A 15,218-nucleotide genomic window follows, 5' to 3' on the forward strand; every position below is an offset into this window, starting at 1 on the left:
CCTCTATCCTTTCTTAGAAGTATTGAGCATCCTTTCTCTGGGGGGGTAGCAGTTTAAAAAAAATCAGTAAACAAAACCACATAATTATAGAATCTTTAAAATCCCTTTTAATTTAATTTACACAGTTTAAATACATTTCATATCCTGTTGTCCTTTTCCATTTTTTTTTTTTATTACACATACAGCAGGTGTTGTTTTCACAAAATATATAATAACCCTCCCCATAGCAGAATATATTAAAACATTTTTTAGTTAATTTATTTTTTGTCTGGAGTGTTGCTATTGCAAAAGATTGGCCTGTCGTCGACTAGGTGATCGTGTGGACTCGTGTGGGCAGAGCAGCTCTTCCTGCATTGTTGAAGATGGCAGATGTTTTCCTATTGGTCGGTTCATTCGGTTTTGTCATCGTCTATGTCCATCTCGGTCAAAACGGAGAAGCAAATCATTTGGATAAACTTGGCCAAGGCAGCTGTGAAATAGAAAATAAAACATGTAGTCAGAGCTACATGGGAGGCTGCATCTAGCAGTTAGAGCTGAGGGAGGAAGGGAGGGTGGCTGTAGTGGTTAGGGCTGAGGGAGGGAGGGTGGCTCTAGTGGTTAGAGCTGAGGGAGGGTGGCTCTAGTGGTTAGAGCTGAGGGAGGGAGGGAAATGAGGGTGGCTGTAGTGGTTAGAGCTGAGGGACGTAGGGAGAGAGGCTGGCTCTAGTGGTTAGAACTGAGGGAAGGAGGGACGCTGGCTCTAGTGGTTAAAGCTGAGGAGGGGCTGGAAGGGAGGGAGACTGGCTCTAGTGGTTAGAGCTGAGGGAGGGTGGCTGTAGTGGTTAGAGCTGAGGGAGGGAGGGAGGCTGGCTCTGGTGGTTAGAGCTGAGGGAGGGTGGCTGTAGTGGTTAGAGCTGAGGGAGGGAGGGAGGCTGGCTCTGGTGGTTAGAGCTGAGGGAGGGAGGCTGCCTCTGGTGGTTAGAGTTGAGAGACGGGGAGGGAGGCTGGCTCTAGTGATGAGAGCTGAGGAGGCTGGCTCTACTGGTGCTAACAGATTTTAAGAAGCCTTGGTTAGCACTCGTTTAAAGGGGGCAGTGATGGTGGTGAGAGGTTTGTCTCACCGATAGTCTTGCGGAGGCACAGGGGTCTCCTGTGCTCGGGGATGTAGCAGCACAGCAGGTAGACGGGCACGCCCGACAGCGCGATCCCGATGCCAATCAGGGAGTTGATGGTGTCGCTGTACAGAGGCACCGCCACCAGGAAGACTGTGCACAGGCAGAAGATCACCGGGAACACCAGACTGAGCTGCAGAGAGACACGCACACGCACACACAGACGCGCACACACAGACAGAGACGCACACACAACCGATCAGTGGGATGACTTGCATCATAGTCCAGAATAAGAAATGGTGATGACATGTTTAATGACAGTTGAATAAGTGGTGTTTAGGTAAGCAAATGAGGTGTCATGGTATAATGTAAATAGTGTGACAAACAGACAGACACAGAAGTGAATTGCTGGAATGAAAAGCTAGTGAAGTAATTAGCCCTCTGTCTGTGCCACCTAGCCCCTCAGACTGGAACCCAGGCCTTCAGAGGAAGGTGAATTAATTAGCCCTCTGTCTGTGCCACCTGGCCCCTCAGACTGGAACCCAGGCCTCCAGAGGAAGGTGAATTAATTAGCCCTCTGTCTGTCTGTGCCACCTAGCCCCTCAGATAGGAACCCAGGCCTTCAGAGGAAGGTGAATTAATTAGCCCTCTGTCTGTGCCACCTAGCCCCTCAGATTGGAACCCAGGCCTCCAGAGGAAGGTGAAGTAATTAGCCCCTTGTGTCAGTTTGCTGTCTGGCTCTTGGTTGATCTCTTCCCTGATTGGTACCTTGAGTGGGCGGGGTCTGTCTGGTTCCTTCCAGCGCAGGTACAGCTGTCCGGCGATTGACAGGCCAACGAAGAACCAATAGCTGAAGCTGTAATAATTAATGAGCTGGAATATGTCTTCAACACAGAGGTAGACCAAAGACATCGCACCCTGAGAAAACAGAGACGATGGAAAAGGTTAAAATGTGCGGATTTGAGTGTGTGTGTGTGTGCGTGTCAGTCTGTCTTTCTGTGTGTCAGTGTCTTTCTGTGTGTGTGTGTGTGTGTCAGTCTGTCTTTCTGTGTGTGTGTGTGTGTGTCAGTCTGTCTTTCTCTGTGTGTGTGTGTGTCAGTCTGTCTTTCTCTGTGTGTGTGTGTGTGTCAGTCTGTCTTTCTCTGTGTGTGTGTGTGTGTGTGTGTCAGTCTGTCTTTCTCTGTGTGTGTGTGTGTGTCAGTCGGTCTTTCTCTGTGTGTGTGTGTCAGTCAGTCTGTCTTTCTGTGTGTGTGTGTGTGTCAGTCTGTCTTTGTGTGTGTCAGTCTGTCTGTGTGTGTGTGTGTGTGTATGTGTCAGTCTGTCTGTGTCTGTCTTTGTGTGTGTGTGTGTGTGTGTGTCAGTCTGTCTTTCTGTGTGTGTGTGTGTCAGTCAGTCTGTCTTTCTGTGTGTGTGTGTGTGTCAGTCTGTCTGTGTGTGTGTGTGTGTGTGTGTGTGTGTGTGTCAGTCTGTCTGTGTCTGTCTTTGTGTGTGTGTGTGTGTGTGTCAGTCTGTCTTTCTCTCTCTGTGTGTGTGTGTCAGTCTGTCTTTCTGTGTGTGTGTGTGTGTCAGTCGGTCTTTCTCTGTGTGTGTGTGTGTGTGTCAGTCTGTCTTTCTGTGTGTGTGTGTGTGTGTCAGTCTGTCTTTCTGTGTGTGTGTGTGTGTGTGTGTCAGTCTGTCTTTCTGTGTGTGTCGGTGTCAGTTAGTGCTGGGACAAATATCCGAATATTTGAACGAATATTTTTGGACATGTATTCGGATACAAAAATCAGATGTTCGTGTTCTCTAGAAATGACAAGCAGACATTAAAGGTTTGCTGAAATAAGGGGGTTTAAAAGCAGAGTTTTGAGCAAAATACAGGAGAAAAACTGTCCCGGGAGAAGGGTCTAAAATACGGGAGAGTCTGCAATACCCAACTTCCTGAAAATGTTGTGTAGTCTAATTTGCTGCTATTTGTTTTGGTTTTTGTGCAGTAGCATTTTTCTGATCCCCTACGCTGCAGTATATGAGCGACCCTGAGTGAACACCTATATAATTACTGGCATTAGCTGTTTTTTTTTTTTTTAAAACATGTACATTATTAGTATCTTTCATAAAGCTGGAAACCATTGCTAACAGAGCTTCATGATAGATGGCTGAGGTTTGTAGAGCTCCATGAAGATACACGCAAGGCCCGCAATGCACATCATATAGGACAGTGACTTACACATACAGAACCACGTGGATACCATTTAAAGGAACGAAGTTTATTTTATAGACCAAAAGTAACATTTAAATAACTGTTAAAAACATTACGACTGTATAAGATAACAGGCAATTACCTAACAGGATATGAAGTTTATTCAGTGTCTATAAAATGCTAATTTAATCCGTCATGGATATTATTTTGTGATACTGTTAACCCAGGTTTCACCCGCGCTAAAAATGAACACATAATAGGTAAAGAAATATTGCTTTATTAATTCGGACTGCGAAATAAATAAAACCAGGAGCAAATAGCTACCTATAACGTTGATTTATTTATTGTTTAAATCGCTGTCATTATGGGTGTATGATTTGTTAGTTACCGAAATCTCAGTCAACAGCTGAAGACATCAGAGGATAATTTTGTACCGCTTAATTTGCATCGATGAAACATAACCTGGTTAAGCGTACTGACGGCACATCACATGCTCAGATAATAGATCTGGTTGCAGTCTTGTAGAACTTAAGAATAAAGCAAAATACATTTCGACAAGCAATTGCATCAGGTGTTCAGCACTGGTGGTTTCAATAAATACGTTCTGATTTAAATATAGGGATACTGTGTGAGAGTGTGGGGGGGATTCAGTCAATTTAAAACAATAGGTTGCTGTTTTTATTTATTTATTTATTTATTTATTTATTATTTTTATATAGCGACTTTCTGTTACGTGGATAGTAATAAACGAGAACCAAAACTTTGAGTTTTTTTTTTCCCTCTTCACTTTACAACGCCATTTCCACGTTTGTTTTATTTGAAGTGTTTCAAGTTAAATTTAAATTTTCGTTTACTTGTTCATCTACAAAAAGACACACTGTAAACCTCGTGTTATTACTTTATGAAAACGTGTCGATGGCCGCTGTTTACCGTGAAGAAACTTTACTGCTGGGTTAATTTTCTATTTTATGTAACATATTGGAAAGTCTTGCTGTAAAATAAAGTCACACAAACACACACAAATATTTAAATTGAGTGAATATCCGAACATGAAAATCCTATGTTCGTCCCAACACTTGTGTGTGCGTGCGTGCGTATGTGTGTGTGTGCGTGCGTGCGTGTGTGTGTCTCTATTTCTCCGTGTTGTTCTCTTGCTCCCTCTAGCGGCTCTCACATTGAACAGCAGTGCCGGGATGGGTGTGTATCTCTCCACGTGTATCATGCAGAGGGAGTCGGGCAGGTGACCTTCTCTCGACCCCACGAAGAACAACCTAAAAAACATCAAAACTATTTCAGACTGTCCGAGTGGCTGAAGTCTGGTTCTACACAAACCTGCATTAGCATTGGAAATCTGCACTAGTCATTTGTACCAAGCTAGTAATATGGAAAGTTAAAAGATACACATGTTGTATATAAAAACACAGTAAGGCCACCCCCACTAGGAAGGCACACTTTGGTGTGCCCCCAGCGCTGGCTTTGTTAGAGAGGTTCCACTATCTGTAATGTGTATAAAGAAGTTCTGAAAGACTGCATGTCTAACTCTGTTTTCATGTATATTAAATAACAATAACATGCCTTAAGAAACACTAAAATAAACTTCAATTCAATGACAAACGTTTCCACTAGAAGTCTTTCTCAGTGTCTTACCTGGAAGCAGCCAGGATCGATGCATTTAGTCCTCCGAAACAGGAGAGGGCAACGGCGAGGGGAATAGTCCAGTTAAAAATGCCGAATACCTGATCAGCAAAAGTCTGGGAAAAAAATGATGAGGTTAATAATAATATGTAAAAGCATCACAAAGCACTCAGCATACCCCAGTGCAGTGTGTGCTTCATGCGATTTTCAGGGAGAATGTTTCAGATGTTTTATTGAAGTGATTGCCACTCGCACAGGAATTCCATTAATCTTCGCTGTCCTGCTCTTCCATTCGCTACACAGGTCTCAAATGGGCAGTTTTGAATCAAATGTTGTTGAAGCTGACACCCTGGGATCCTTCAAGAAGCTGCTTGATGAGATTCTGGGATCAATAATCTACTAACAACCAAACGAGCAAGATGGGCTGAATGGGGCCTCCTCTCGTTTGTAAACGTTCTTATGTTCTTATGTTCTAATCAGCTGCTTCCCCTCCTGAATGACATGCTTTCAGCCAGCGACCCAGAAGACACTGCTGGGGGGACCCAGGAAGAGCAACAAATTTCTTGAAGCAAAAAGACATAATGATTTAAAGGGCAGCAGTGTGGAGTAGTGGTTAGGGCTCTGGACTCTTGACCGGAGGGTCGTGGGTTCAATCCCAGGTGGGGGACACTGCTGCTGTACTCTTGAGCAAGGTACTTTATCTAGATTGCTCCAGTAAAAACCCAACTGTATAAATGGGTAATTGTATGTAAAAATAATGTGATATCTTGTAACAATTGTAAGTCGCCCTGGATAAGGGCGTCTGCTAAGAAATAAATAATAAAATGAAAATACGTGTTTCTTTTAGAACTGCAGCTTTGAGACCTGTGTACAGAACGGTAGGTTATTATCGTGACCATGGTTCCCTGAAATTGAAATGTTCGGCAATGGTTACATTTCATACTTGAAAGGGAACTTTTAAAAATCACTCCTTTGGTGTCTCGGTTGACTACATTTGTGTGAGCGCTCTGGTGAACGGCACTGAAAGGGTTAACCCCGAACTCACCACGGCCACGGCGTTGCTGTCCAGGATCTCTGGGATCTGCAGCACTGTGTAGTACGCCACGTTAGTCAGAATGTAGATCACAGTCACTATAGGCATGGAGATTCCGATAGCTAGGGGCAGGTTCCTGCAATACACACAGCAGACAGCAGGGGGGGTTAGAGATACAGCTCACCGAGTTGTAACGGTCTTACTGAAGTATTTACTTGGCTGTGTGAATGCCTGTATTACTGAGATCCCAAGGGCTCTGGGCAGGGTCTTGCATACACAAAGCAGACAGCAGAAGGTGATAGAGAGACACAGGATTTTCAACAGAGCTCATGGACAGATGCTGTGGTCAGACAGACAGTTCTGTGTGTCTGTTAACAGTGTGTGTCTGTATGGTTCCTGCAGTACACACAGCAAGCAGCAGGGGGTGATAGAGATATATGCTGTTTAAGCTGTCTGCAGTACATATCTGTCTGTCTGCAAGGTTTCACTCGCCAGAACGTGTCCCTACCTCTGAGGGTCTTTGATTTCTTCTGTTACAAAATTGAGCGTGTCCCACCCAGAGTAAGAAAAGAGGGCGGAGTACAGAGCCAGCGCCATGTTCCCCGCGTCCAATGAGGAGCCTTCAAAAACATTGTCAAAGTTCTGCGTGTAACCTGCAGAGGGAGGCAGAGAGGCGCATCTTCAAAAACACAATGTACAACGAAACAATGCAACTGGCAGTGGTGAGACTAACACGTAGAACGCTTCTTCTTAGAACTGCTGGGGGGGGGGAAAAGGTAATAGAATGGGTTTAAAATGTTGCTAGTAAGAGAGCGGATTTTAAGTGCTCATTTAATGATGTTTCTAACTAAGAGGGAAGAATGGATTTTGAAGAAATGTCTTAGAGGTACTTGCCTTGACCCAGCTTGACTATCCCAGTGATGATAACTGCAATCAGAGCGATGACCTTGGCGTATGTAAATAAGTCTTGAACCCTGGTCCCCCATTTCACATACGCACAGTTTACAAAAGTTAACAAACCTGCAATTCAAAGAAAGGAATGGCAAAGGATTACTACCTTATTATCTGTGTTCTGTAGTGTGGTCCCGCCAGCATTGCCCTGTGTACAGTACAGCACCGCACAGCACAGGACAGCACAGCACAGTGTATTAGTCCTAAACACAGTTACTGGTCTATAAATCACAGTACAGTTTCCATACCACACTGTGAGTGTGTCTTAAGCTCGACAAGTTTGAACAATATGAATAAAAGCCTTTCAGTTATTTTAATCTACAGCCACCCCCACCCCCACCAGACATAACTCTGCTAAGGTTGACTAAATTCCTGTCCAACTTTCAGAGGAAGCATGTTTGCTGACTCGATAAGAAAGAGCCCAGGAAAGACTCAGCACTTTCTGGGAACGGAGGTGAATCAACGTGCAAAGCAAAAAACACAAGATTCAAACTCACATGATATGTGGCAACAAGCTCCATTGCACAAGCAGACCACAGAGCCCTGGTTCAGACAGCCCCCGAGTTTCAATAGCCATAGTTTTATACATCATACAGCAACACCAAACATGATTCAGACAGTCCCACTGAGTTTAAATCTCTATAGTTTTATACATCATACAGCAACACCAAACATGATTCAGACAGCCCCACTGAGTCTAAATCTCTATAGTTTTATACATCATACAGCAACACCAAACATGATTCAGACAGCCCCACTGAGTCTAAATCTCTATAGTTTTATACATCATACAGCAACACCAAACATGATTCAGACAGCCCCCTGAGTTTCAATCTCCTTAGCTTTGTTAAACCAGTGGTTTTCAACCTTTTTTTAAAACTGTACCCCTTCTGTCGGGAGATTTCAGCTCAAGTATCCCTTTAATGAATGGTACCACAGTTACAATAAAAGGCTGAATAATTTGATTAAAACATATCATTATTTCCCTCTTTATTTAATATATAATGTATGTCAAAATAGTTTGGGGCTGACAAACTGCTGGTTTGGAAGAGTACCAAGCAGTCATTCTTCAACAGTCATTCTGGATGCACAGAATCAGAAGACAGTGTTTGGGAATCTCTTTGGAAAATCACTTTCTATTCAGCAAAGATATTATAAATAATCCCAAACGCTCTGCACTGTAAACGTTTATCATGTTCTCATTTACTTCCCATTTCAGCATAATTACGTGCCATTTAAAATGCTTACAATATCAAAAACATTAACCTCAAAAACTAACACTGATAAACTTTTTATTCAGTCAACATTAAACGCTCCAAAGGGACTCGGTATAACTTTCTGTCGCTTTGCACTTTCTGTAGACTCTTCTGTGTTTTTTTCTTTTGCAAGTAAGTAATGTATCCACTTTTAACTGCAGTTTAAGATCACTACACTGCACTAGAATTGCATTGTAACTGCAGTTTGAGATCACTAGACTAGACCACTAGAATTACATTGTAACTGCAGTTTAGGAGTACTGGACTATAATTATACAATAACCACAGTTTAATGTAACTTAATGACATTCTAAGTACAAATTAAGATCAGTTAATTTGTAACTTCAGTTTTGCCATTTTCTGGTCAGCATGTACCTGAAGACTGACACCACGAATGATTACACTGCCTGGCCACATTTTTAGAACACGTCTGTCTCCCTGATTGGGTTTGGCATCGCCTTGGTGTGAGACATGTTGTCCTGGTTTTTAAATTTGAAAGAAGCCTTGATTAGCACTCCTTTAAAAAGTTCCTGCAAATCTAGTGTTCCACGTGCTGCTACAACTGTTTAAATAACGTACCTGGCATTTCACTTTTCATTGTTAACATCCTGACAACTTTTTACACCAGGGTTTGAGATCTGTCCTCTAAATCACGGCAGGAAGAGTGATTAAAAAAAAACAAAAAAAACATAACGAGTGCTCTGGCTTTTCTGTTCCGTACCACAATGTGGGCAACAATCCTGACCCTATCAGGACACTAGAGCGGCCAATTTGAAAAGAGCTTTGAAACAGACTTTGAAGTGTAAAAAGTTGTCAGGATGTTAACAATGAAAAGAAAAATGACAGGTACGTTGTAAACAGTTGTAGCAGCACGTGGGGACGTGTAACCTATATTTTTCTGAACCCCACTACTTACTCTTTAAGATAAAGTCTTGTAATTATTAACCAGCTTCTGCTCAAGCTGTGCTAGCTGATGCACTTCAGATAAGCAGCTCTCCTCTGCAGAGCTCTGAGCCACTGCTTTATGAGTGTGTTTGTTTGACCGTTCTGTTCTGAACTTAAGGAGCTTTTGGTTTTTTTGTACAGCAGCTATCAGTAAACTCTAATCATATCCTCTGCTGTTAAAATTCTTGTGATAAATGACAATAAATGTCGTGATGAATAAGCCAAGGCCGGCGCTCAGTTTGACACGGCAGCACAATTATTTCAAGGCGTTTCTGAGTCTTCATGAGTCACTAGTTTATCTTTTTATGCTGATTGAAGTGCATTCTGAGAAGAAGTTGACAAACTCTCTGGCACAGAAACCAGGTCCAGAGGACACAGCTGGCAATGAAGTGCACTGAGGGCAGAGGCGCTTCTTCACACAGAGAGCGGGGTGGGCATGGAATAGGCTATCAAGGGTTACCGAGCTACGCTGTCAATGCTGAATCACTGAGATCCTTTAAGAGATCAATGAGCTGCTTGGAAGCAGACGAAAGAAACAAAGAAAGAAAGAAAGAACTATATTGTCAAACTGAACAGGATTGTGGGGCTCTGCCTGTCTGTAGCTTTAATGAAACTAAACTGGAAGAATGCAGTAAACTAACACAGACACCAAGAAGATTGACTGATATTGTAGTGTCAAACTGAACAGGATTGTGGGGCACTGCAAAAAAAAAAAAAACTGGCAAACTTCAGCTAAATCTGTTTATATGAAATCAGTATGCAGCTACAGCAACTGAAAAGAAGCAGGTGCTGTGGTTGTTACCATGGAAACCCCCCCAAATCCCTAAACTCCTAAAAAAATCTTCAGAACGTAAACAAAGGGTCTTTTGTTACCAGGGGAAAGTGTATTCCTGCAGCCCCATAAATACAAGCAAGGGGCACGTTTACAAGATGCTCCAACAGTGATGAAAAGACCTGTTCAGAATCGTGGCCTGGTGCTGTATGAAAAACTATGGCTATTAAATCTTAACGGGACTGTCTGAATCATGTTTACTGTCATTGTACATTCACCTAGATAAGTATCTCTATAATGGCACATGATAAGCCCTCAAAAACTATTTAAATCAAAGAAGCAAATATAAGTGCAATAAACTACGAACCTTTGAGTCTTTGAATGTTGATTTATTGATGCTTCAAAGTTTAGACACTTTTCCCTGTTTTTTTTTTTTTATGGTACAAGACTCCTGTCTTCTCACTAAACTAACACAAGTGAATCATTTCTTTAGCCTTGGGATTAGTTTGTTATTGGACTCTCTCCAGGGCCACGGTGTTATTTTGGTGCTGTGGTGACCAGAATGGAACACAGTATTCTAGTGTGGTCTCAGCATTGAAGACACTGAGAGAGACTTCTAGTGGAAACGTGTGTCATTGACTTGAAGTTTCTTTAGTATTTTTTTTTTTATTTAGTAGTTGCCAATTGATTCTACCCCTTTTTTTTCTCCCAGCTCACCGCTACCACCCCTGCGCTGACTCGGGAGCAGCGAAGACGAACACACGCTGTCCTGTGAAACGTGTGCCGTCAGCCGACCGCTTCTTTTCACTCTGAAGGCCCGCCATGCAGCCACCTCACAGTTACAGCGTCGGAGGACAACGCAGCTCTGGGCAGCTTACAGGCAAGCCCGCAGGCGCCCGGCCAGACTACAGGGGTCACTGGTGTCACAGTGAGCCATGGACACCCTGACTGGCCTAAGCCCTCCCCCCTCGGGCGGTGCTCGGCCAATTGTGTACCGTCCCATGGGAGCTCCCGTCCACGGTCGGCAGTGGAATAGACTGGACTCGAACCGGCTATAGGGCGCATCCTGCACTCCACGCGGAGCGCGTTTACCGCCACTAGGGAGCCCTTTGTATTTAAAAAAAAAATGATGGCCCAGTGTGTTTAACAACCTCACCTTAAGCTCCACTGCCTATATACCCAAGCATTGTAATGCAACTGAAAGGCGCTACAACATACTCACAGATGCAGGCAGCCGCGAGCAGCCTGTTCGCGATGTAGGGAGACTCGCAAGTGGGAAAAATCGGCTGCACCATGTAGTTTGAAAAGGTTATGGCGATGACAGCTTGACTCGTGGGCTCAATTATCAGCAGGGAGGTCCAAAGACGTATAAAAGCAATGAAACCCCCAAAAGCTTCTAAGATGTAGGCGTAGCTGGCCCCCGATTTGGTAATGGTGGTTCCAAGTTCTGCGTAGCACAGGGCACCGAAAACTGAGAAAAGCCCCCCAATCGCCCATATTACCAGGGACAGCCCGTAGGAGCCACTGTGCATCAGGACACCTTTTGGAGACACGAAAATGCCTGAGCCAATCATGTTGCCCACTATTAGGCAGACTCCATTCAACAGGGAGATCTCCTTTTTGAGCGTCATGGAGTCCTGGGCTGCTGCTTTGTCTGTGATTGGCTGGCCATTGGTAACCGTTGCCGTGGAGTCCTGGGTGGGGGCGGGGCTGTATTTGATGTTGTCGGCCATTTTGTTGGGCAACAGAAAAACAAAACAGGAAACAGGAAGTTGGAGGCCACAAACCTAGGCGTCTTACTGGTTAACTGGCATGGCAGCTGTGTGTGTATGAGCTGGAAAATGAGAGAGAAAAAATATTATTATTATTATTAGTAGTAGTAGTATTAAAAGAAATGCATTACATTACATTACATCACCCAATCAGAATCCCAGTGTTATATTTTAAACATCTTCAAGACTCTTCTGATATTTATATCCGCACATCATGGGTCATAAATGCACCGGGCAATACCTTTCTGAGGATTCACTCGGGCCAGCAGACAGAGAGAGAATTCCTCTTGACAGCTGCCACTTGTTTCAATGCATTGTTGCAGGAGGGAGTGTGACACTTGAACTTCTTTAAAGGGCTCTTACCTCTTATTTTAAATCTGGAGAACTGCTTTTCCAGTTATCATGAAAGTTAAGGTATCGAGGTTATGGGGACATATGGAGGCGTCTGTCTGTCTGTCTGTCTGTCTGTCTGTCTGTCTGTCTGTCACATTTATTATTGAACACAAGAAGCTCTTCCACACACTGTAAGTCAGTCATTTTAATGTACTTTAACACGACGCCTCATTGGCTTACCTAATGACATCAAGGTCTTTAAATACACCCTATCCCAATTTCCATGTAGCAATCCATTCTGTGCTGTTCTGTACATACTGTACATACTGTTGATAAAAGTCATGGGGGTGGATGTTATTGACATAGTAACTTTACAGGAGCACTGACCATCTTTAAAATCCATTATCTAACCTCTTATTAGCTTTATTAACAGTGTCTCCCTTTAAAGGAGTGCTGACCATCTTTAAAATCCATTCTCTTACCTCTTATTAGCTTTATTAACAGTGTCTCCCTTTAAAGGAGTCTGACCATCTTTAAAATCCATTCTCTTACCTCTTATTAGCTTTATTAAGTGTCTCCCTTTAAAGGAGTGCTGACCATCTTTAAAATCCATTCTCTTACCTCTTATTAGCTTTATTAACAGTATCTCCCTTTAAAGGAGCGCTGACCATCTTTAAAATCCATTCTCTTACCTCTTATTAGCTTTATTAACAGTGTCTCCCTTTAAAGGAGCGCTGACCATCTTTAAAATCCATTCTCTTACCTCTTATTAGCTTTATTAACAGTGTCTCCCTTTAAAGGAGTGCTGACCATCTTTAAAATCCATTCTCTTACCTCTTATTAGCTTTATTAACAGTATCTCCCTTTAAAGGAGCGCTGACCATCTTTAAAATCCATTCTCTTACCTCTTATTAGCTTTATTAACATGATCACTGGCCCCTCCCTTTAAAGGAGTGCTGACCATCTTTCAAATCCATTCTCTTACCTCTTATTAGCTTTATTAAAAGTGTCTCCCTTTAAAGGAGTGCTGACCATCTTTCAAATCCATTCTCTTACCTCTTATTAGCTTTATTAACAGTGTCTCCCTTTAAAGGAGTGCTGACCATCTTTCAAATCCATTCTCTTACCTCTTATTAGCTTTATTAACAGTGTCTCCCTTTAAAGGAGTGCTGACCATCTTTCAAATCCATTCTCTTACCTCTTATTAGCTTTATTAACAGTGTCTCCCTTTAAAGGAGTGCTGACCATCTTTCAAATCCATTCTCTTACCTCTTATTAGCTTTATTAACAGTGTCTCCCTTTAAAGGAGTGCTGACCATCTTTCAAATCCATTCTCTTACCTCTTATTAGCTTTATTAACAGTGTCTCCCTTTAAAGGAGTGCTGACCATCTTTCAAATCCATTCTCTTACCTCTTATTAGCTTTATTAACAGTGTCTCCCTTTAAAGGAGTGCTGACCATCTTTAAAATTCATTCTCTTACCTCTTATCAGCTTTATTAACAGTGTCTCCCTTTAAAGGAGTGCTGACCATCTTTAAAATCCATTCTCTTACCTCTTATTAGCTTTATTAACAGTGTCTCCCTTTAAAGGAGTGCTGACCATCTTTAAAATCCATTCTCTTACCTCTTATTAGCTTTATTAACAGTGTCTCCCTTTAAAGGAGCGCTGACCATCTTTAAAATCCATTCTCTTACCTCTTATTAGCTTTATTAACAGTGTCTCCCTTTAAAGGAGTGCTGACCATCTTTAAAATCCATTCTCTCACCTCTTATTAGCTTTATTAACATGATCACTGGCCCCTCCCTTTAAAGGAGCGCTGACCATCTTTAAAATCCATTCTCTTACCTCTTATTAGCTTTATTAACAGTGTCTCCCTTTAAAGGAGCGCTGACCATCTTTAAAATCCATTCTCTTACCTCTTATTAGCTTTATTAACAGTGTCTCCCTTTAAAGGAGTGCTGACCATCTTTAAAATCCATTCTCTTACCTCTTATTAGCTTTATTAACAGTGTCTCCCTTTAAAGGAGCACTGACCATCTTTAAAATCCATTCACTTACCTCTTATTAGCTTTATTAACAGTGTCTCCCTTTAAAGGAGTGCTGACCATCTTTAAAATCTATTCACTTACCTCTTATTAGCTTTATTAATAGTGTCTCCCTTTAAAGGAGTGCTGACCATCTTTAAAATCCATTCTCTTACCTCTTATTAGCTTTATTAACAGTGTCTCCCTTTAAAGGAGTGCTGACCATCTTTAAAATCCATTCTCTTACCTCTTATTAGCTTTATTAACAGTGTCTCCCTTTAAAGGAGTGCTGACCATCTTTAAAATCCATTCTCTTACCTCTTATTAGCTTTATTAACAGTGTCTCCCTTTAAAGGAGTCACTGTTATTAGCTTTATTAACAGTGTCTCCCTTTAAAGGAGCGCTGACCATCTTTAAAATCCATTCCCTTACCTATTATTTATTAGCTTTATTAACGTTGTCAGTGTGGATGTACGGTGATTACACTGGACTTTGGACTCTCTTTTCTCAAAGCTCTGACAGTGAATATTGTATCTGTGGGCTGTGCATGCTTCAGTAAGCTAATAGCAGGTGTAATTGCTATTTAAACATCACGGCTCTCTATTGCTGAGAAGGGAGACAATGAAAGCGCTGACTTGGAATTCAAAGAGCAGAGTGGGGGGGGGAGGGGGGTTTGATAACAATTAACCAGCGCTTTGCAAAAACACAGGAAAACAATCTACAGTGGAACTTTACTTAAAAACCACAGTTTCTTTTAACTGGTTTTCAATTTTTTAAAATTGCTTTACCAGATCTCTCTGTGATTTACAATGCTTTACCGGACCTCTCTGTGCTTTACAATGCTTCCCTATGCTTTACCAGACCTCTCTGTGCTTTACAATGCTTCCCTGTGCTTTACCAGACCTCTCTGTGCTTTACAATGCTTCCCTATGCTTTACCACACCTCTCTGTGCTTTACAATGCTTCCCTGTGCTTTACCAGACCTCTCTGTGCTTTACAATGCTTCCCGATGCTTTACCAGACCTCTCTGTGCTTTACAATGCTTCCCTATGCTTTACTAGACCTCTCTGTGCTTTACAATGCTTCCCTATGCTTTACCAGACCTCTCTGTGCTTTACAATGCTTCCCTATGCTTTACCAGACCTCTCTGTGCTTTACAATGCTTCCCGATGCTTTACCACACCTCTCTGTGCTTTACAATGCTTCCCTATGCTTTACCACACCTCTCT

At 42.4% G+C, this 15,218-nt stretch overlaps 1 protein-coding gene across 2 annotated transcripts in view; it reads right to left on the reverse strand.

Moving 5' to 3' along the window:
- Positions 1-84: 84 nt before the first annotated feature.
- Positions 85-15,218, reverse strand: part of slc7a7 (solute carrier family 7 member 7) — a 20,579-nt gene continuing 5,445 nt past the window's right edge. For both annotated transcript variants that reach the window (XM_033997960.3, XM_033997959.3), the window contains exons 2-10: positions 11,082-11,693; positions 6,830-6,955; positions 6,444-6,588; positions 5,948-6,071; positions 4,915-5,018; positions 4,442-4,538; positions 1,860-2,009; positions 1,101-1,284; positions 85-469 (exon numbers count right to left, since the gene is read on the reverse strand). In XM_033997960.3, the coding sequence (XP_033853851.1) occupies positions 390-469; positions 1,101-1,284; positions 1,860-2,009; positions 4,442-4,538; positions 4,915-5,018; positions 5,948-6,071; positions 6,444-6,588; positions 6,830-6,955; positions 11,082-11,592 (1,521 nt within the window). In that variant the 5' untranslated portion in view covers positions 11,593-11,693 and the 3' untranslated portion in view covers positions 85-389. The remainder of the gene's footprint in view (positions 470-1,100; positions 1,285-1,859; positions 2,010-4,441; positions 4,539-4,914; positions 5,019-5,947; positions 6,072-6,443; positions 6,589-6,829; positions 6,956-11,081; positions 11,694-15,218) is intronic.

This window comes from Acipenser ruthenus, chromosome 44 (genome assembly GCF_902713425.1).
Source record: "Acipenser ruthenus chromosome 44, fAciRut3.2 maternal haplotype, whole genome shotgun sequence".
Lineage (NCBI taxonomy): Eukaryota > Metazoa > Chordata > Actinopteri > Acipenseriformes > Acipenseridae > Acipenser > Acipenser ruthenus.